Genomic DNA, 22,200 nt, shown 5'->3' with positions numbered 1-22,200 from the left:
GTAACGGAATGAAATCGACGATATTTTCGAGAGAGATTTTCTTAATAGAGAAACATCGTATAACAGTGCCAAAAAAAAACTTTAATCACTTTGCGCGATATGCGAGACGAGCTAAATGTAAATTTTAAAGTGACGCGCTCTTCGTTCACACGCAAACATGCACCGCCATGTAACCGCACGTTTGAGAGCTTAATTAGTCTAGTTAAAAGTTCACAATTTTTCCTCATTTACGCTCACTCTTGGGAACAATTACGCCACCTCAGCTCAATTCCGCTTGGCTTTTTACAAATCGCGAAGCTCGCGACGTTAAAAGCGCTATTCTACCGTAATTGGCTATTTCCGATAAATAAAATCGCTTATGGAAGTCAGTGAAACGTCATTACAACGTTGGAACGTCAATTCTATTAAAAATTTCCTACGTACGCGATTCTTTGAATATGCAATTTTCGTAAAATTTTTGTACAGAAATTTAATATGTTGTGCAATGTGTGTACAATTGTTGTTCTGTACACACACTATTTTAGTGAATATAAACTATAAATGTTACATTAGCTTCGAAAATTATATAAAACTTTTTTGCAATATATGTATTGTACGGCATACATAAATTTTGTACGTGTTTTCGTATAATTTTCCAAAAGCATTTTAATCGCGAGCTGTCTTCTTGAAGGTTCAGCTTTTACACGGCTGTTTCTGACAATTTTCTCAGCGATGAGCTTAACTTCTCGTTCGTACTTCTTGTGTGCGCGCTGCTAAGAAGCGTTCAGCCCTTGTCAGATTATACAGCGCCTAAAAAATGAAACTAAAAGTGCGTAATTAATTCTATACTATTAATTTAATTCTATGCAGATTTATATATCGTTAAAAATTACTAAAATAATTTCAATCTTGTCAAAAATTGCTTTCGTATTTATGTTTCCTTCCTGAATCGTATTGTTTGCAAATATACTGTTATAGCCCGAATGCTATCATGAATAAAGCCTTATACTTCGGCATAGCAACGAGCTTGCAACGGCAAATTCCTAAGTCGTATCCGCTTAGAACGATTCTGAAAAAACCTTGCACTTCGGCAAAGTAACGCGGAAAAGATTGCGACTCATTAACCGCGCACGGAGAAGGGTCGCGCGCGCGCTAAACGATTCCATAATCATATAATAAATCGTAATACACTGCAAACTCCTTTAAATTCGGCTGTCTAATCGTAGGCAGCGCAAGTTACTTTTCAACTGAGCTAAGGGCATACCATGCGTACTCGAGTGTCCGACAAGTTAACGCGACTACCGCGGCCGACACGTTATAGAAATAGCGTGATATTGTAATAAGGGGAAAGCACAATGGAAATAAATAAGCAGTGAAAATGTGAAAAGGTGAGTGTTTCTCAAGCCCTCGAGATCTTCCACGCTCTTGGTGAGCCCTTAGGGCAAACCGCGAATCTCGAAAATTCTCTTTGTTGCACCGAAATAATCAGGAGATGCGGTAGCGATAGCTACCGCCAAGGATATATTTTTTCGTTTCATGACGATTTAATACTTTTTAAAACCTGGCAATCGTATAAGCACCTCGCTAACAATGTGATACCGAGATTGCGATTGTATTTTATTTCAGTAATATAAAAGTGAGAAAAAACCTTTTTGATGCGTCTCGTATCACAATTCTTGTGCTAACAATAAGTCTAATTCAATGACGCGACAATCTCACCGTAGCTCCTTTTATCTCGCGGATTCTTTTTCAAATTACATTATTTTCATTTTTATTACACTCGATTGTATTCTTTTCTTTTCCCATTTTCTCAGCTGCTATATTCCTTACATTCCAGAACCACGCGTTATACTTTGAAACTGATGTTGAAAGATTACTTTTATACTTTGTGGATTCTCTCAAGCCCCTACATGCATACATTGCCGTGAAAATTGAAGAGATATCCTTTCGTAAACATAGCTTCATCATAATACATATTCTTGAAGAGGAAGCATCATCTTCTCGCATTTGTGCCACCTTATTGTTAGAATATTGTAATCGCATCTGAAAATCAAGACGACAACCTCCTTAGAACGGCACACAATGGCACGGATATCTATTATCAGTTCCTAACGTCCTCTAAACAGACGACCGAGATAGTTGCAATTGATGCGAAACTCGCGGAACACTTTCCATAGAACTGTTATCAAAGACATTTAAAATTCCTTGAGAGTGACGAGGCTGACGCGACTTTCGTGCCACAAGCAAAGCTCTTTCTCTCTCTCTCTCTCTCTCTCTCTCTCTGCGCGCATGTATGTGGTGGTATACACGTGACAACAAAAGAGAATTATTATTAGAAATCCGTATACGAAGATACGTTTACGATGAAACGTGGGCGTTAATATAGCTAAAGAGTCTGTAAACACGCGGTTAGTTTTACTGTTAACACGTGGCCGATGTATATTATTGCAACACGCTTACTCTCCTACTAAACTCGACTGATTTATTAAAGTGTTTCGTGGTCTTTTTCAAGCGACTCGCTCTTATTGATTACAGTTATGTAATTATCGGAAAATCAAGCAAACACTGGGAAAATTCTCCCCAAAGTCGAGTAAACTCGGCTATAATAATATTAAATAAAAAGTTTGAAAACATTAAAACAAATTACAATTTTTATATAAAGTGTACGATTATTTTTAATTAAAGTATTTTAAAAAATTCTATTAATTTTTTCAATAATCTAGTTTACATATATTATTTCTTGTTTTATTTCTATTTTAAGAGTTCTTCTAATATATAAATAAATATATAAAGCAAAAGCACGATGTTATCTTCAGGATCACGAAGCAATTTTTAGGAAAAGACTTTTACTGATTTATCTATTTTACTAAACTCTAACCATCCGTCGCGAAAAATTTATCAATTCTTAATTTTATATTAAAAAAAAAATATTTGTTTAGTTTTAGTATTTTGCTACTTTGCACAGGCAGCTATTCTCGTAAATTCTGAACGAAATTTACTTTGGAAAAGAGTATAGAAGCACAGGTCACTATAAATCACGCGGAAATTTCGTGGAAATTTCGTGAGAGAGAAAGCAGATAGAATGCCGTGTGCGTAGCGTTCTTTATCTGCCCGTTCATACATGCGTATTTGCCTATGTACGTAAGGATTTTCGGAATATCCTTAAAAAGCCGTAAAACTGAGGTATTGTGCCCATCCACGCGCGCTTACATGCATAACTTGCAAATTAAGTCCTTGAGAATTCAACTATCATCTTCGGATTTCTCCGGCTTTTCCGGCAACGTGTCTCGCCACGGAAAATTGCGTTTAATAAAACGACGCGTTCATAAATCTCATGGCCTCACACATACTATTACGACCGCATATCATGGTTGCATAATCTGCAAGTTGCATAACTGTAAATTTTTGGGTTATCTCTGGAAAGAACGTGCACACAAAATTGTCTGCGTATAATCAGCAATTGTAAAAAAAAAACAAAAAAAAACTACAATATTTTCCACTATCATCGCAGGACCTTTTCACTTAATTTTCTATTCTTTTTTCATTCATTTTATTCAAATATTATTTTAATTGTTATATATGTTTTTACATGTAATTAATTTAAAGCTTTTTCTTATGGTTTTTTTTTAAATTAAAATATTTATTTATTATATTCTAGCCCAGCCGTCGTTTCTCTGACGAACATCAAAGAAATTCCACGATCGCCCCGGTAATTTCCGGCTGTCCGGAAATTAAGCTCCCTTCCTTATAAGAGATGAAGCGAGAGGAAAAGGGGTAAATACAATTCTGCATCTTGTGCTTCTGCATGGGAGCGTTGATCTATAAGGACGACGGAGGAGGCTAAAAAAAAAGGAAGAGAGAAAGATAAACAAGGTGAAATTACGTTGCTCGATACAGTAGTTTTCAGTGCTTTTGCCAGTTCAGCAGGCCTTTGCGATTGTGCTTGCTGAAATAAAGCACGTCTTCTCTTCACCCGCCCTTTATCCTCCTCTTACCGTCTTTCTTCGTTTCCTTCCACCTGGATGGAAGTAGAGCCATGACTAAAGAGTGCGGAGAAAAGCTCTTCCGCGTATCTCGAAAAAAAAAAATAGAGCAAAAGATTGAAGTGAAATCAAAGAAATCGCAAAAATAGAAAAGAAAAAGAAACGAAGAAAATCCGTGGAAAGTTCGAGACATAAAATTACGTAAATACAATAAGAATCGTTCCAATAAGAATTTCAAACTTTTCACAAATTACACGAAGCTGTGTGAGTTTCTTCAGCCGCTCTTGCACACAAAGATAATAAATACCTATGTAAAATGTGTTATAGCCTTCACGTTTCTCAAATTGTAACTATCGAGATAGATTATTGAATAACACGATGGTTTCAAAATTTCACAGTTATTCTTCAAAACATATCGCGTTAAATAAAACAATTTGTAATTAATCTTTCCGCACGCGTGAACATAAAAAAAAACAATTATCCGACTGCGAGAGATTTCAGGTGTGCCATTTTCCGTTTTGCAGATTGCGCAATCATAAATGCATTTTGATCGAAAATTCGCTTTACCACCTTTCATCATGTTAAAGTCGATGCAACAATTTCGTGTCTAACAACGTTGTTCTCATGTAAGATTGAAACCACCATTCGTATTCACGAGTATTCGATTATTATTTCGAGAGCGTGATGAAAACATCTTTTTGCATGTTGATCAAACTAATCGACTTTGTGAAATCATTCGGCAAGTATTTTTACTGCAATTTTGTCGTAAGAACTATCGTCTTTTCTCATAAAAAATAAATACATAAATAATATAATCAATTGCTACGTCCTGTGTGGGCTCTACAATTTTTTTTTCTCACGGAGGGCTGGATTGAATCGCCATTCGAGCAGGCATTTATGAGAAGTATCATTTAATACTTAAAATATGCAAAAACGGGGAAGAAATTTGAACCGAAAAGCGCTTGTTACGCATCAAGACCTTCATAAAAGTCACCGAGAAGGAACGTCGGACACTAGAAGTGCGCGGTGTGTTGGAAGTGATAAAGCCCTAGATGTGGAGGGCCTAAACGAAAGGAATAATAACCAAATTAGAAATTACCAAAAACAACGCGTAGCAGTAAACTGAGAGGAGCAGCGTCATCCGATATTAGATGATTGTACTTGGTGGTCGGCAAACAGAAATCGACATGAAGAGACGTTTGAAAGTCGTAAAAAAAAGAAAAATATCGTATTACTCTGCTCCACATTGAAAATCAGCTGCTTAATGTCGCTATGCAACATCAAACTAATGATTGACGGCGTGGCTTTATGATTTCCAGATGATCACAAACTTAAGAAAATTTCTTTAGAGATTAATAAATCACATTCCCTTCTCCTAAGAGCGAACCACTAGAATATCGCGTCCGCCAATAGATAATTGACACAAAAAAAAACTTCACACAGACAATTGGGTCCACCAATAAATAGTTCAGAACTCCAAAAACTCAGAACATGGGTGGAATAACGGGTAATTAAATTATTCAATAAGCAGCTGTGAGAGCTGCCTCTTGATCAAAAGATCCACCAACGAAAACCTTAACTCCCACAACCCGACACATCTCAGTTCCCACGGAAATTTCTACATAAACTATTAATATAGAAAAAATTGTTCACCTGTGGGCGGAACGAAGGCGAAGAGGACCTTCCAGAAGATGGTAAGTGAGTGCATCAGATAATTCATCGCGGATGGTGAGGAAGGTTGACCGGTTCCACCCTCTGCGTCGTTCTCATCACCCCCACTGACGGTCAGCGCTTCCGTGAATTGTTCTTTCCAAGAACTTGTGCCTGAGAACAAAATTTCAGAATTTCTTTAGAATAGTAGAAGCGGCTTGAAAAAGAAGAATACAATTCACAATATCCTGCAATATAGATAGATCTTTTAAAAAAATCTTTTAGAAAATTAGTTTATGTGTTTAATTTTTAAAAAATAATTTATAATAATTCTCGGTCATTTTTTTTAAATAATTAATGTTGCAGACATTATTTAGTAACATTAGGAAAATTTTTGTTCATTACGCACAAACAAACGAAAGATTCGGCTTGTTTCTTTATAAAGGCTGAAATACTGAATGTAATAAAGAAAAGTGCTATTAAAATAATAATTTTTTTTTGTATACACATTCAAATTCTACGAACGTGACGAACAAGCGAATGAAAGGTTTTATCGAGGGTAAAAGTCGAAAAATGCTTTGAACGATTTCGCTTCACAGGCCGAGTGAAAGCAGAAAATGCAAAAGGGAAAACCGGACAAAGAAAAGCACTATATAATAGAGCAATGTGATACCCTTTTCTCGCTGCAATCGATTCCATTTCTACATATGTACGTATATACACAACACATAAAAGAGAGAAGAGAGAAAGGGGAAGGAAGAGGGAGGAAGAGGGAAAAAGTGATGGTGGAAGGGATTTAGATAGAAAAGAGAGAAAGAAGGATAGAAAAAGTGCAGGAGAGAAAGGAGCAGAATCGTTTTTCGCCTCGTACAATTTGTGTGTTACTTCCGGAAGACTCCACATATCCTTTCTTTCGAACCGGATACGTAAACAAAGAGATAGCGGCGGATTGGCCAGCGATCTTTTAACTTCCGGAATCTGTTGCCTAACTCGAACGCACGAATTAGAGTTGATAAGAAATAAATACTCCGCCGGGTCAAAAGTTGTTACTCCCATCTTATTTGTCGCTTGTCAACACTGCACGGATTTTACGACCTCCTCGAAAGCCCTGAGGCAGCGGTAAAGAGCCTGAGACCTCTCCCGGATGCGTGATCGTGGTAACTCCGCCCCCTTTTCCGGATGCGTAATCGCGGTAACTCCATCACCTTTCCCGGAAATTCTAACTACCGAAAAACAAAGAAAACCGATAAGGATGCCGCCAGCCAAAATTTTGACTCCTTCGATCCCTGCATAAACCACGACAGCGCGAGGACCGCATTAGAATAGAACAGAACAGAATTATAATATACAACACGTTCCTTTGCAGGATCTCTAGTTGAAAGTCAGCGCGCGGCTTAAGACGGCTGTGACAATTTTCAACAGCCCAGTCGAGATTCCGATACGATGACCCAATCGAGATCTCTGGAACACTTCTGGACCGATTCAATCCTTACAAACAGTAAATCCCATTTTTTCAATTTTCCATCCTCAATATTTCCCGTACTGCCTTCCTGTACTTTTTTTCTTTCAACTAACTGGTTGCTTATTTCTGCAGTAAGTGACAACTGCAACCGTTCTGCAGCGATTTGCCAAATCAAACGCGTGGCTAAACGATGGCGCCATCGCCGAAACAGGAACGCTTGCAGGTCTCTGGACCTGGCCTATTAGAAATTTTATCTATCCTGACGAGACGGATATTTCTGGACACTTCGTCCTCAGTATCTCCTTCTTTTCTCCCTTCCCCCCCCCCTCCCCTCTTATTGCCTTCTGAAATTTCACCTTCTAAATTTTACATTTTACAAATATTTTGTCTATTGAATTGTTTCACGTATGTTAATTCCTACTAATAATAACTGTCTATTAAATGGAAAAAGATTTTCACATAAAAAGTTTCACTATCCTTTGCGAACTCGGTTCCTCGACCGGAGCTTCCACCGAAGCTCAGAGATGCTTTGAAGAACATAAAATACGTGGAATAACTTTCCGTAAGGAAGAGAGAAGCCTCCTGAGCGCAAGGAGGAAATGAACAAAAATGACAACAGAAAACAGCTCGGTTGCTGATATCTTCGTAGTTTCCATTGTTCTCTGTATTTCAAGTCAATATCGAAAGCAAATTCAGCACGGTCATTTTCAAGGCTTCCGCTGGAAGTTTACGGTATTCGTAGTAAGAGGTGGCAATGCCGCCGTGTCGCAAAGAATTTTATCGTTTTGTATCAATTTGTATTATCATATGTATGTGTCTAACACATGCATAAATTTGTGCAAATCATGTATCTTATTTACAAATTTATAAGTTTTTACTTAAAAAGTCTTCATTTTCTGTAAAATAAAACGCTAAAGTGCTATACGATATATGTATCAATGATATAAAAATAATAATTTTAATTTTATTCAAAAGTATTTTACGATCAATATAGAAAATTTATCGCAATTCAAATTTTTTATTTGCAATTCATATATCTAGCTTATAATGCACATTACAAAAAGCTGCGTGAGATATGAAGAAATGTAAGAAGTAACAGCTCTCCGAAACGATCGCGGCAAAAATTTAAGGTAGCAGTGGCTGCAGGAAAAGCAGAAACGTGAGAATCATGCATATGGTGCCGGGGGAGTCTTGAATTTCACGAGCCTCTACATATAACGCCGTGTTCCTCGGGTTTGCATTTTTGAAGAGTCCCAATCTAGACGCCGGATCGCGTCCCGCGATACGCATTTCGTCCTCCATCGGGAAAGATTAGTTTGGGTTAGTTTGAGTTAAGTGCATTTTCTGTTCAATAAGAAATTTATGGCAATTGTCCAAGCGGAACAACAAGGTGAAACGACAAAATGACATTAAAAGTTAATCGTGACTGATCGAAAAAAGTGACTTTTAATAATTCGGAATCATTTTAATATCATTTTGATGTTATCATGACTTTTGTTCTGCTTGTCGAGTGACGAAGAGAATTTCTTGTGAAAAAAAGTAACGTACGAGAAATTTTACTATGTTAATTATCAAAGTCGTAGGATTTAGTTGCAACTTTTAAGTCCATTTTCATCCACTAATTCCCCTCCCCCATTTCTTTCCCTCTTGTCTCCTATGTTTTAACAAGGGGCTGTTGAAAGTTGAAAACACTCGTAACTAAGAAAGAATGCGAAGCTTTGCCTTAAGACTAACCGCAAAAAAAAGACTAACCGCACAGTTATAATTATAATATTTAATATTACATAATTACACATTTTGTATTTATGTTTAAATCTGACCTTTGAGTCATAAGAAATTTTCTCCTTTACTTTCTTTTTACGTAAGTAAGCTAATAATGTATATGTAAATAATATGTATATGTAATTGTCTTTGAATTAGCACGATCAAAAGAGGTGTGACTTTTCATGAAGTCACATCTCTGCAAAACTAAGTAAAAAAATGTAAACTAATAGAAATGAGAAACTGTAAAATGTCAACTGTCAATTTTTTAATATAAATATCTGTTTCTAAAAATTAAAAAATTACTCCAAGCAGCAGAGGAACGTTAAAAATCGATAATGATATTTTGACCTATTAGACATAATTATGTCACCTTTCGACTTATTTTGCTACTTCGAAAATATATTTTGACTCTTCACTTCTCAACTGTACCGCAGAGATTTCAAAGAGACATTGTATGTATGTATATACGGGCGCGTGTGACCGTAATCTTTATATTTTATAGCAGATGTTGTGAGAAGAGATCATATTAGGAACTCACCGAGTATTATGGAGGCGTTTGCTCGCTGGACCAGCTTATCCACTGTGTTCTTGAACTCCTTGGATTCCTTAATCCTGATTTGCGCCCGAGACACCTCGCCCAGACGCGGTCTGCCCAGCAGTGCCATTTTCTCCTCCTCCGTCCTTTCCTCCGGTTGCTTCATCTCCGCCGCAGCAGCCATTCCTGCTTCCGCTGAAATCAGAAAATCGCGTATTGCTGCTTTAATAGTGTCGAGACATGTTCCGCAACGAAACGAGGGGAGGTCGAGCCGATTCATGGTCAGATAGGAACGGCGAAACAGATTCTGTTAATTAACAGTTTTAATTAATTCCAGTCTGGCGTAATAAATATGCGAGAACGTATCGTTGTTCTTCTTTATTGGATATTTTCAGATATTGAATGACCCAATTTTCAGCATTAGTAAAATGCTGAATTTTTTAAGTTGCTTCAAAAACAGAGTTTTAATATCGAAACGGACCGACGGTTTTAATATTGAAACGCACCGACAGCTTTAAATCAAGTTATTAGAAATACACAAATATAATAAGTTAGAAAGATTTTATATAAAATTGTATAGCATTGAGCATTTTATTTAGTGTTTAAAAATTATTATTAATTATTTTCAGAAATATTTTATGCTTTGTCAAAATTATTTTTTCATAGTCACGATATTATTTTTAATGTGGCGCTGCTATTATTTTTATTTGTTATATTTATATATATATTATATTAATTCAGATATGTTGTTAAATATTCTGTTTAGCTTTTTCAGTTTGTACATTAAATAAATACATTATATTTATATTAATGTATTGTCACACATATACATACGTATAGAATACGCGTACAGTGTTAAAGGTTAAATAAAATTTTTAGTATTCCATTGTTAAAGACAAAGACTCGTGACGTGCCCCGTAAAGATTGATCGTGTATAGAAACAATATTAGACAAGATTGATTGATCAATGTCGTCCGTACAATGTAAATCCATTTAAATAGATCTCTTAAACACAGACGACAAACGCGGCAAACAGCCCGCTTTCTCGCGTATAACCGCGGCTTTATACTATCGATCGGTCTCATGAATTATAGTCGCGCACCTCTCTTAAGCCAATTCCGTGCAGTTCGTAGTCCGTGTCTGACCACGCATCGACTCACATCACTTGCATTGACACTTTTCTACTTCGAGCGCATGTAGTGTGAAACTAACTCAGTCAGCCTAGAAGAAAAAACATTGTCCTATGCGGCTGCATACACACAAATATGGAATGGATGAACATTAACACGGCGTTATTCGTTTTGCCATTGCAAAACGTCTGCACGGATGTAATTAGTACGATACAGTTAGTTTCGAAAAAAGCATTCTGAGCCATGTTATCTGATTAGCTGAAGAAACACAAGAAACTGCACGGTTTTTGTGAAGAGCAATATGTTAAGTATCCAAAGATGTTATTCAGTGTAACAATAAACATTTCCGCAATGCAATGTGTATTTGACGATTTTAACACCAAGTGTATAAAATCGCTCGCGTTGCGCTATCGATGCATGAATAATATTCAATGACCACATTTATCTCCGTCATCGAGGGATGATCGATACTTTGCGCCGGGTGTTTCGATCGATGATGAATGACGTATTTATTGTTGGTATCTCCTGTCCACAGCCGTGATAGTGTATGATCGTATTTCATCGGAAAAATAAAAGAAAAATCTCATAAATCCGGGATGCGTGGCAAAATGTGAGACCGTCAAGAAATAGGAGAAATAAAAAAGATATCGAAATAACGGAAAAGGCAAAAAGAAAAAATATAAAAAAGCAGAGCGAAAAAAAGGAAGAAGAAGAGAATATTACAAAGAAACTAAAATTGTATAAAGATTATATATATATATATATATATATATATATATATATATTATATATTTATATTTCTGGTCTAAAAGTCGCTTACGAAAAGTTTATAGGTCAGCCTTCTACACTTTCCAACACGAGAAAACAATTAGTAAACTTTTTCTCTAAATAATTAATTATATCTGAAACACAGCAGAAAAGTTAAAGAATTTTTATTTTAAAAAAACTATATTATTATTTTATAATCGCTTCCACGTCAAATTTTCATTCCCGAAAACATCCTTTCGTAAGCAGATATAAATTTGTTTGCTTTGGCTTTCACTTGGCGTTCTAGTGTTACTCCATAAAAGCTTCTTATAGCTCATATCTCGACTAAAGCTCTCGGCGAGTTAGCTTTCCGCATTGGTAAATTCAATTTCGCTTCACTTTTCCTTGATTCCGGATCGATATATCCGCCGCGTTATCTTCCGTAATACCATCCCTAAACTTTCGCGTCTCGCGAAAGATATTTTGCCAGATACCGCTGTTACGTCACCGAAGATAACAATTTTAAAATTATAAATATAACATATATATTCAGTGTGTTTTATAATAATTGTAAAAGGCTTTTGGCAATTCACTCCGAACAAGCGGAAAGTGATATTTTGCAATGAACCATACAGTTCGAAATACGAAGCAAAATAATAAACATTATTTCTATGACAACGATATAATTATATAACACAACAAAGTATAATAATAAAGTAATAATATTATACTATATTATACACAATCGCAATTATCACATTTGTAGCGTACTGGCGTATTGGCGCTTACTGAACACTACAATAACAATCCTTTGTTAGGCTACAGTTTCATCATCGTATCGTATTTTCAACGCAAAACAAATCTACCGTTTACCATCCACTTTTTCGTGTTTTTTATAACGTTCATACATTTCATTTATGCAAAAAAAAAAAAAATCAGGTAGATCGGTTTGAGAATATTTTTGACGCTTCAAATATACATTGTACAAAAATCAGAGAGAAGAGATTTTTTTCAACTTCACGTAACTACATTTTATTTTAAAAATTATGCACGAGCGCGGGTAAAACAAAACCAAAATCAATCAACACCGTGAGGAGCAACAACATACATGAAAATATAATAAAATTATCGGGAGAATATTCTGTAAATAATTACACAATATATAAATGAATAAATTAATATTAATAATAAATACATTTAAAATTTGATGACATTTCTTGACTTTATTGTGATCTAATTCTAAAAATTAATAAATATTAATTTGATCGTATATAATAGATGCAAGTTAATTAAAATTGATTCTTGCTTTTTGACCGATTTTTGCCTTTCAAAGTCAGATTTAATGTAATGCGTCGAACTTGAAGCTCATTGAACGGACGGACGTATTCGAACGAAAGAAGAGGGAATAACAATTTATCAGCGGAGAGGAAGAGGGCAAGAGATTAGCAATGAGGGAGCGGGGCTGTGGGCTCATTTCTGACCCAGACATGGATAAGATCAATGAAGGATCGGCCGATGAACGCCAGATGCAGTCGGGGTGCGATTTATTGCCCGCGAAATACGTCTTCGTTTGAAAAAGCCGGCGCTTAAAATTTGAAGTAAAGGAAATGTAATTCGCCACGGGAATTATTCCGCTCCTTGCGAATTTTCTAGCGTTATTTTTCAATATTGCGCTTCCTTTGCTTGAATATAACAGCGCATTGGCGATGCATTTTAAATGAGTTGCGTTCCGTCATAGTGTGACAAAATTAGCCCACATATATAATATTCTACGCGCTTGCATAAAATATAAACATATTGTTAACTCTATGTGTTAATACTTCGGTTAATTTCCCATGAGTTTAAGATATTCCAAATGTCAAATCTGTGTAAAAAATTAAACAAATTCAGTTTTAAAATTTATTTATTTGCTTCATTATTTAATCATTGGAAGTATAAATATAACGTTTGTCTGTGCAGTTGCATTCTTACAAAATATCATGCTCTTGTTACATGTAACCGCATGAATAATACATAAATAGGATGATTTATGCAAAACAAATAAAAAATGTAGAACCAAATTTTTTAAATACATTTTTACGTATTTTTATGAAAAATAAGCTGGTTCTGTTTTTTATTTGAGGATTTTAAATGCTTATTTGAGCTGCTTAGATTAAATGGTCTTGAAGTAAAAATCGACACGGGGTATTTATAACCAAAAAGAATTGCTCCATTTTTTTTTCTTTTATTGGGTAAACATCGCGATCGAAAAATTTCCAGCTATGGCAAAACTGGGACACGGTGATTGAATACAAGCGTTGATAACTAAATATGGTCCTGGCTTTTCCATCAGAATATTTTAAACTTGATTGGTGACGGCGAGTCAGAAATAAATGGCGACGGAAAACCTCATCTCATTTCACGGGGTCTTTTTAACTTATACGAACGGTAGTGGAATTTTTACGAGCGCTTCTCGATCAAAACGTCGAAATTATCGGAAAGCGTATAAGAAATAGCAGGCGAGAGCAAACTGAAAATTCAGCATACGGATATAGTAAGGTCTTTCTCCGCGTTTTTAAAAAATTTCCAAAGATCTATTAGTCATAAATGACGACCGCATTATTTGAGTTAAAAAAGATTTTCTACTGGAAAAAAATTAAAAGGTTAATTTTCAACTGTATAATAATATATTGCTTTTCCTCGGTTAAAAAACTACAGAAACTGTTTTATAAATAGCAATATTTTTTTTGTAAATAAGCAATAATTCGAAAAAAAACCGTAAAGACGAAAACCTTAAAAGTGTTCGCTATATTAGAATAACGATAAACGCGATCGTATCTCGCGTGCGACGAGTATCGAAGCGGAGCGATATTTATACGCGAACTGTCAAGTTGAAAATACTTTAGATTACCGTATCTCAGTAACGCCAATTGAGTTTCTAATAGGTTTAATCGATAGCCGTGGTTTCGATTATATAACGAACATGCCTTTAATATTACTCCACGTGCCGTTGTGGAACGGAGATATTTCAGTGCGAAGTTCGTATCGGCAAATTTTCAAAATGTCATTATTATCAGAGTTTGTCTGCGGACAAAAAGTTTTTTTTTTCCTATCATTTTCCAATTCTAGAAATTGGGCTAGCGGTGATCGAAGCCAATCCCGATCTACTGTCACGTACGTGTCGGGGATGTGACAAGCGAGATTACACACGCAATAACCGTCAGACTAACGTGGCAGTTAACATCCGAGAGTTTAAACGCGAAACAATTGTTTCAACGTAATTTTTTTTTGTAAGTGTTAACGTTCAAACGTCTCAAATGCTTCGTCGCAGAGATCACGGTTGTACAATTACTCGAAACGACGATAAATCTTCGTTAACTCTTTTCTTAAACATTCAGTATCTCTTCTACACTGATTTGTTGTATAATTAATGGATTGGCAAAAACAGTAGTCACAGTCGTTTAGTTGAAAAGGGTATAAGTTAATGTATATAAGTACGCGCGAGCTCACTCAGGGCCATGACCAATGCCGGGGGGTCATGGCATATCGAAATAAAAATCATTTCAATCAAAGAAAGACTCCCCTTACTATAGTTTCACCGATTATTTTTAATATAGATATGCAAAAGATAAATATTAACATTGTTTTACTTTTATAAGATATTATGCGTCGAATAAGTAAAATTAAATACAGAAATCATAAGTTTTTTATTCTTTAAGCACACATATGTTTTTTGCATTTTTAATTTCTTACTAATCAATTTTTTACTAACTTTTATTTAATATTCTATTGTTCTTTTTTAGAGCAACTCAAATAAGTTAAAATATTTTATAATTCTTTTACTTTATTTTTTTAATTTTATTATTTTATATATATAATTACAGAGAAGAAAAGCTTTAAAAAATAACCACGTCGCTATGTCAACTATCAAGATTCCAGGCTCGAGACTCGGAGAAACTATATCGCGATTTTTAACCGAGTGGTTGGGCACGTATATAGGTTGATGGAGCGGCTGAAATTACTCTTGGTACTGCAAGAGTAAAATAGATCGATTGAGAGATGGATGGGCTTAGGAATGGGGTGCTTAATGCGAGAGAGGACTCATCATGGATCACTCGAACGGCTGCTGTAAATGCAGGGAGATGGTCCGGGATAGAAGTTAAAGAAAGGTAAGAAGCTCTAGACGAGGAAGACGCAATATTTTTATCGGTCTATCAATAACGAATTTATCGGCTCGAATGTTAAACGTATCGGCTTCGAGCACAAAGCAATCGAAAACCGCTCTTATTACCGCTTTCGGAATTATCGCCGTCGTTTAATTATTCCCGCTCTTTTTCACCGCGCACTGTCAGCAAAATTTTTATTTAAACGTAATTTATATACTCCTCCGTTGAGGCTCGTGCTTGAAAATTTCCAAGAAATGAAATTATGAGAGTTTTATCAATTATTGAAGAAATGTATGTATCTAAATATAACCGTGATATTTTAGATCTACGATATCTTCGCAGTGCACTTTCTCCCCCGTATAAAGTTCATTCGCAACTTGTTACAGCATTTAAAATATCTCCGAGAGATGAACTATTATCGCTTAAGTTATGTCTATAATTTTATCGTTAATTAATTATCTTTTGTTGTTCCTTCGTTCATTCTTCAAAATTATCTTTAATTATAGCTCCTGTGAATATTTCTTGTAATTACATCGTGTAATTGGATATACGAAGGAAGTTTTCAATTACTAAAGGATGTATCTTATAATCGGTTTTAAACAATGTTTTAACGAACTATTCGTTTCAGCTTTTATTCAATTATATCCTTTATTTTCGTCCTTGTTGCGTCTGTTTTACTTTTGTTACGATAATTAGCTCAAATTAATTCTTTCTTAGAGCGCGCATTGTTGCATAAATGTAGCACTTATTCGCCAATACTTTGTCGACATGCTCGCCTTCAAAGTTTGCTCGGCTTTAGCCCGGGAATCCATTTTTAGAAGCAACGTATGGCGCCTTGCGGCCAACGTAACTTACGCCGCCGGTAAGGTTACTTTTAAGTAGTAAATTAGACGCGTTATTTTCGAGGCCAGAGTCGGCAGAGGTTTAACGAACAAATGATTAAAACGAGTCTTAAAACGTCCGTAAAATAAATTTGGCCGTATTACTTTGTTATCGTCGCTGTTATTGGTAAGACTTTAAAAATAAAAAAAAAAACATTTTACAGCCCACATAAAACAGTGATGAAAATGATTCAGTGGTTTTCTTAAATTATTAAAAAAAAAACAAAAGTATGTTTTTAAATTAAAGAAAATTTTTGCACATTGTCCAAATCAGAAATAAACTATCCCACTAATTGTTGACGGCTGCGATTGACGAGTTAAAAAATTATAACGAGTTAAAAAAAAGTCTTGAATATAAACATAAGATCCAAAACTTTCCTGACCTGGGAAGATTGATTTATTCCTTAATTAAAAGCAAACAGCCGCGGGTTAATTAGTTGCCACGTAGAAACGTAACAAATCATCAGATTTTTGTACTCGTTTCTGTTCTTCGCAAATAGATAGAAAATTTGAATACGAAGCGAAATTTTATAAATTTAAATATTAAAAAGAAAATTCTCTTTATTAGTTAAATAATTTTGTGCCATATTCCGTTTTATATATCGTATATTCGTTCTCATCTCGCAGTTGCGCGGATTTCGATGTATTAATTAAATGAAATAACTTTATTAGTTCATTTGAATTTTTGAAATAGTCAGCCTCTCGTGATATTAATCCGAGAGGTAAAATTACGTTAAGAGGTAAAATTGTTAAAGAAAAAGCTTCTTTTTACATAAAACTTTATACACTTAATCATAAAAACAGTAGGATTTTACATGGTGTAACATCATACGTACAATTTTTATTATTTGTTATAAACTATTATTGCTAGGACTTCAAAAATAATTTAAAAAATTTTACAACCGCAAGTGAAAATAGTATTAAAAACTGTTTTTTAAATTATTAAAAAAAAAGAAAGATCGCTTCTCATTGAAGAAAATTATCATTTATTACAAAATAAGTGTGTTGCTGGCAAATAAGCTAAGATTGTCGCTTATTAAAGATGGAAAAATTGAAATTGAATTTCGACGGAAGTCATATTTTCACTAGATGCGTAAAATCAGTCTCCTAAGCGCTAATCCAAATTCGTTAGCACAGTATGAATAACACGGTCAGTTACGAATGAGAGGACATTTCATTATAGAATATAGATAGAGACTATTTTCGTCACCTATCAACATCTGCCCCAATCGAAACAAAACTCAACTCCTGACGCGACGAGTTTACCTTGTTTTCATTAGCGCTTGTAAAATGCAATTTTTTTATAGCTATTGCGCCCGCCATGAATGAAAGTTATAACACAAATAAAAACCTCACGAGCGTGTGAGCGATGCTATCATGTCATCGCGTAAAAAACAAAATTTTTTTTATGATTCGAAACATTATTTGGATACATTCTCACGTTATTTCCTGATAAATAAAATCCAATCACCATTGCCAGTTTTTTTCTGGCAATTGATTTTTTATTAAATTCTCGGTATATGATGTAGTACATATTTCTTTCTTTTTAGAAACATAATTGATTTCAGCATAGACCAAGCTTGCCGTCTGGGGAACTTGTGCTCAAAACGATTATTTATCAGTGAACGTCATGTAACTCTAATCTCAAGTGACATTTGTCTCTCGACCCATGCTTGTTACTTTCGATATGTTTTTATGATAGTAGCTGTTTCAACTGTTGCATTATACGACATTACGTGACAGATCATACGTTAAATGTACGAATAAAAAATAAATATAGCGGAAATTTATAAATAAAGATGGAAAATGTAAAAAAAATAAATAAATGAAAGTCGTAAATTAATTGTATAAACATTTTTTATCGTAAAAATCATAAATTAAAGTTTATAAAATTTTATCGTATAAATCGTAAATGTAAATGGCGAAATGTTATTGTAAAATATATATATACAAAAATGACAAATGTGTTTAATAATATAAATAAAAATCGTAAAATAAGAATTATGATACGTATTATTTGAGGAGGAACATTTATAAAAATTATAACTTTGCCACGGAAATTACAAATAAAAATCACGAAGCTTTAATTCTCCCTGCACGCTGTACATGTTTCATGTAATAATTGATCATTAATTGCATAATTCCATGTATAACATATAATTGTATTATAATGGTAAATTAATGTGCCATTTAATATCCACTTGAGTGCCTACTTGATTCAGATAAATAAACGTATGTTAATCACTTATCTGACTTAATAATTCATTTATAAATTATCATTATTATTACTAATTATTATACCGTTATCATTTATCAGTCACTTAGGTAAGTAATAATTATAATCGCGTACACATTTGCATTCACAAGAGTTCTTCACGATACGCGATACTCATCGATTCTTTCGTTCGCGCGCGAGCGATTAAATTACACAATTAATTATGTAAATTGACTATATAAATAGATTTACTCATCCTTATCCTCTCTTTCTCTCCTTTACGTGTATTTATATTACAGAGAAATTTGTTCTCTAAATATAAATCGCAAATATAAACCGAGTAGCGCATCTGGCTGTGGAAGATAGCTGCGGGAAACGGAATCACGTGCACGTGCGGACGTAAAACTGATGTGTCCGTAATCAGCGCGTTATCTTTTACTCGCTACGTTCATTCATACTGCGCGTTTTTATCGAGGCTATATACATGATTAATCATCAACGAATGCACACATAGCCGCCTTATGATTTAGATCGTATCGTACAGATATCTGTAAAAATCTCTCATCGCGTAGGTTTATCATCCTCCAATTGATAATCTATTAATTTTTATTTACATTTTATGTGCGTCTGCATATTTTTAGATTTTATACTTGCGTGTTGCGCATTTATATATACTTCTCTTTAATTTGATTTAATTAACAAATATATCTTTTCTCAATATAAATGTTGAAATTTTAAAGGCTTTTGAAATTGTAATACCGCGACTTGTATTGCGACATTTTAATGACAGATGTAAAACCGTGAGGTCTGCGTTCACAAAATTTCATAGCAATGATATATTAGGGCGATCATTATTTATGTATATATACTAATACGATATAGAGTCTCTGATTAAATAGGCCATTAAATAGACTTTAACGCGGCGTAACATTCGTTCAACGCACGTAAACACGCGCGCTTCTATAAGTAATATCCCGCATTCTCGATCGCCACTCGCAAATACACGTCTCAAGGTACCGCAAAATGCAATCGTGGCATTTATGTATTTCACGGAAATAAAAGCGAACTTACGCGTATCGCGATGTGACAAGTGTACTTGCGTGGAAAACAAACTTTTGATCTGCTATAGCAGAACCTTTAACATATCCATATTTAACGGTGGTCGCCTTTATCGTCGCGTTACGCAGAAACATCTTAAACAACTTCCGGCGGAGTTTCAGAATAGCCTCGAAATAAAAACGGACCGCTGTCCTATTTGCGTTCTTCAATCGTGCGCGTTACAAAGGGGTTTAACAAGAAAACATAACGTGTAAGCATTATTCCGCATGCGGATACTTTGCGCGACGTCGCGCGTAATTAAAAACGGAAAATATCGCTGTTGTAAACAAGTTTTAAATTCGAGCGTTTTGTGCGGAGGAAGAAGAAGAGCGGAATCACCTGGGCTTAATGCAGAATATCCTGACTATAAAACGCAGCTCGTTACACAATGAACGGGAGTTCAGAAAATAAATGAAATTGCAACACACCGAATGAGACGTGAGCTCTGGGCGTGCATTATTGGAAATGTAACAATGGGTCGTCTGCAGGAGTTCGTTACTTTTCTATTCTTATTAATAAAAATGCAATACCTTGTTAATATAATGATTGTGTGATATATGTATAACGATAGACTTGAACGAATAATAAAAACGATAATAATAATGAAAATATTATTAGTAATAATTAATATATGTTTTATAAGTTTATTATTAATTAAAACCTTGTTTACTTATTGTGTAGGATAATCTTTTTAAAATATAAGATAGAAATAACTTATCAACATCATTATTATTCCAATCATTGCGGTCATTTTTATTTATGTCATTATTATTACTGTTCTTTTTACTTTCCTTGTTTTTTTATTAAATTTAGATTTATAAATTAATTGACATGTTAATTAATTATTATGTCATTTTTGTATTATTGGTAGTAAAATAGGAAAAATGTTAATCCTTGTTTCAATTGTTATAATTCCACGAACGAAATAACAGAAATTAATCAAGTCGTATCTACATTAACTGAAGTGACTTCCATTAACTGATAACAATAGAAAGTATCGAATTAGTTAATCCTTGTCTCGGCCGCCTAACATACATACATCTTCTTCTGTCGAATAACACGTTACAACTAGTTACACAATTCTGGACGTCGTCTAGCCCGTGATTGACGTCAGACTGTATTTAAAGTTCTATAGAGTCGGCATAGAGCTAGATCAGTCACGCGATATTCGTCGTGGATTTTCCTGACTCATACGGGCCGCGAGGGATCGTGGATCCCATTACTATGTCCAAGTTTCCTCTCGCTCTTCTTCCGCCGTTCAACCTCGTTTATTCAACCTCGTCATTACTCAGCGTTACTAATCGGAATTTCTAATGTGGGCTGATATATTACGAATAATCTAATTAGTCTCTCAAGGAGTATCACAAAGTCCAGAATACAAAACTCGTACGCGTATCTCACAATTTGAGAATAAAACATCTAGCAGGCAAAATGGACCATTTTGCAGCTATAATTTCATAAATATATTAAATCGATTCTCATTACAAGTTTATAAGTATTTTTTATGAGAGTTAAATTTTTTTCTTCATTATAAGTTTACGTGTGATGATACGATGACATAATGATATGATGATATGATGATAATATGATCGTATAATAATTTTTTCTTTAACTTAAATTTTCGCGTGTTTATAATTTGGCGATATTCTTGCTAAAAACGTGTACTATTAAATGTTTCCTTCAAACGTAAATTATATCTAAAAATTCTTTACGTATAAAATTACAGCTAAAACTCAATGGTAGCCCAAGGCTTTATCTGGCGGATAGTATCCTCGCCGCTCTCGTGTCAAACACTCCAAATTGTATGCAAAATAAATTGAGAGAAGCCAGAAGTTCAGCTGTTTGCAAAAGAGATCGCCGAAAGCGCGCACATCCAACAAAGGAAATGAAACATATATTCTTGCCGCAGCGGTTCAAAAGCCTCATTTTCAACTCGCATCAGATTGCAAGTGAATGCGGCATTAGTCGGTGCTCGGCCGTACCCTTCAGCGTCATAAATTTCATTCGTATCCATCTCAGTCCGCACCAAACTAAACTGGCAAAGAACTAAACTGGCGCAGACCTCATAATTCGTTGAATTTTGTCAATGGGCTCAACATTTATAGTTGAAACAAAATAACAGTTTATTTTAATTCAGTATTATTTTAATTAAAATACTTCTAATACGCGCATGTTTGGTCAACGAAGAATTCATATTTTTACGGATTTAGCACCAAAGGCAGTGATCGGTAAATGTAGTGTGGGATTATTTGCAGTGACATCATTAGTCTTTACTTCATCGAGAGAAAAATTTGAACGATTGACAGTGGATTTATTTGAGAAACGTTTCCCTGAAGATTTATCTTTAGCTACATGACAGATAGTGTGGTATCGGCATGATGGATGCCCAATATACATTTCTCGCTGGTTCGTCCGAAATTCGCAAACATTCCCGAGTCGTTCTCCTTTCGACTGTTTTTCTGCCCATTGCGCGGCGTACGACTCGTCTCGAAACGTATACGCGCCTCTCGGACGCATTTAAATGCACCGCGAGGAGGCGCAGACGGGAGCCGGTGGTTGGTGAACTTCGTCAGTCTGGTTTATAATTGGTGTCAGACGGTATTTACCGTTT

The 22,200-nt window shown here is 34.9% G+C and overlaps 1 protein-coding gene across 3 annotated transcripts in view; it reads right to left on the bottom strand.

The window, feature by feature from the left end:
• The window catches only part of LOC105456793 (sodium/calcium exchanger 2), a 62,058-nt gene that overhangs the window by 8,825 nt on the left and 31,033 nt on the right, over positions 1-22,200 (bottom strand). The window contains exons 4-5 of one of the 3 annotated variants that reach the window (XM_011701095.1): positions 9,377-9,568; positions 5,616-5,786 (exon numbers count right to left, since the gene is read on the bottom strand). In XM_011701095.1, the coding sequence (XP_011699397.1) occupies positions 5,616-5,786; positions 9,377-9,568 (363 nt within the window). The remainder of the gene's footprint in view (positions 1-5,615; positions 5,787-9,376; positions 9,569-22,200) is intronic. The other 2 variants (XM_011701096.1, XM_011701097.1) reach the window with 2 other exon arrangements.

Source organism: Wasmannia auropunctata, unplaced genomic scaffold (assembly GCF_000956235.1).
Source record: "Wasmannia auropunctata unplaced genomic scaffold, wasmannia.A_1.0 LD335556.1, whole genome shotgun sequence".
NCBI lineage: Eukaryota > Metazoa > Arthropoda > Insecta > Hymenoptera > Formicidae > Wasmannia > Wasmannia auropunctata.
This window is presented reverse-complemented; position numbering and strand designations above follow the sequence as displayed.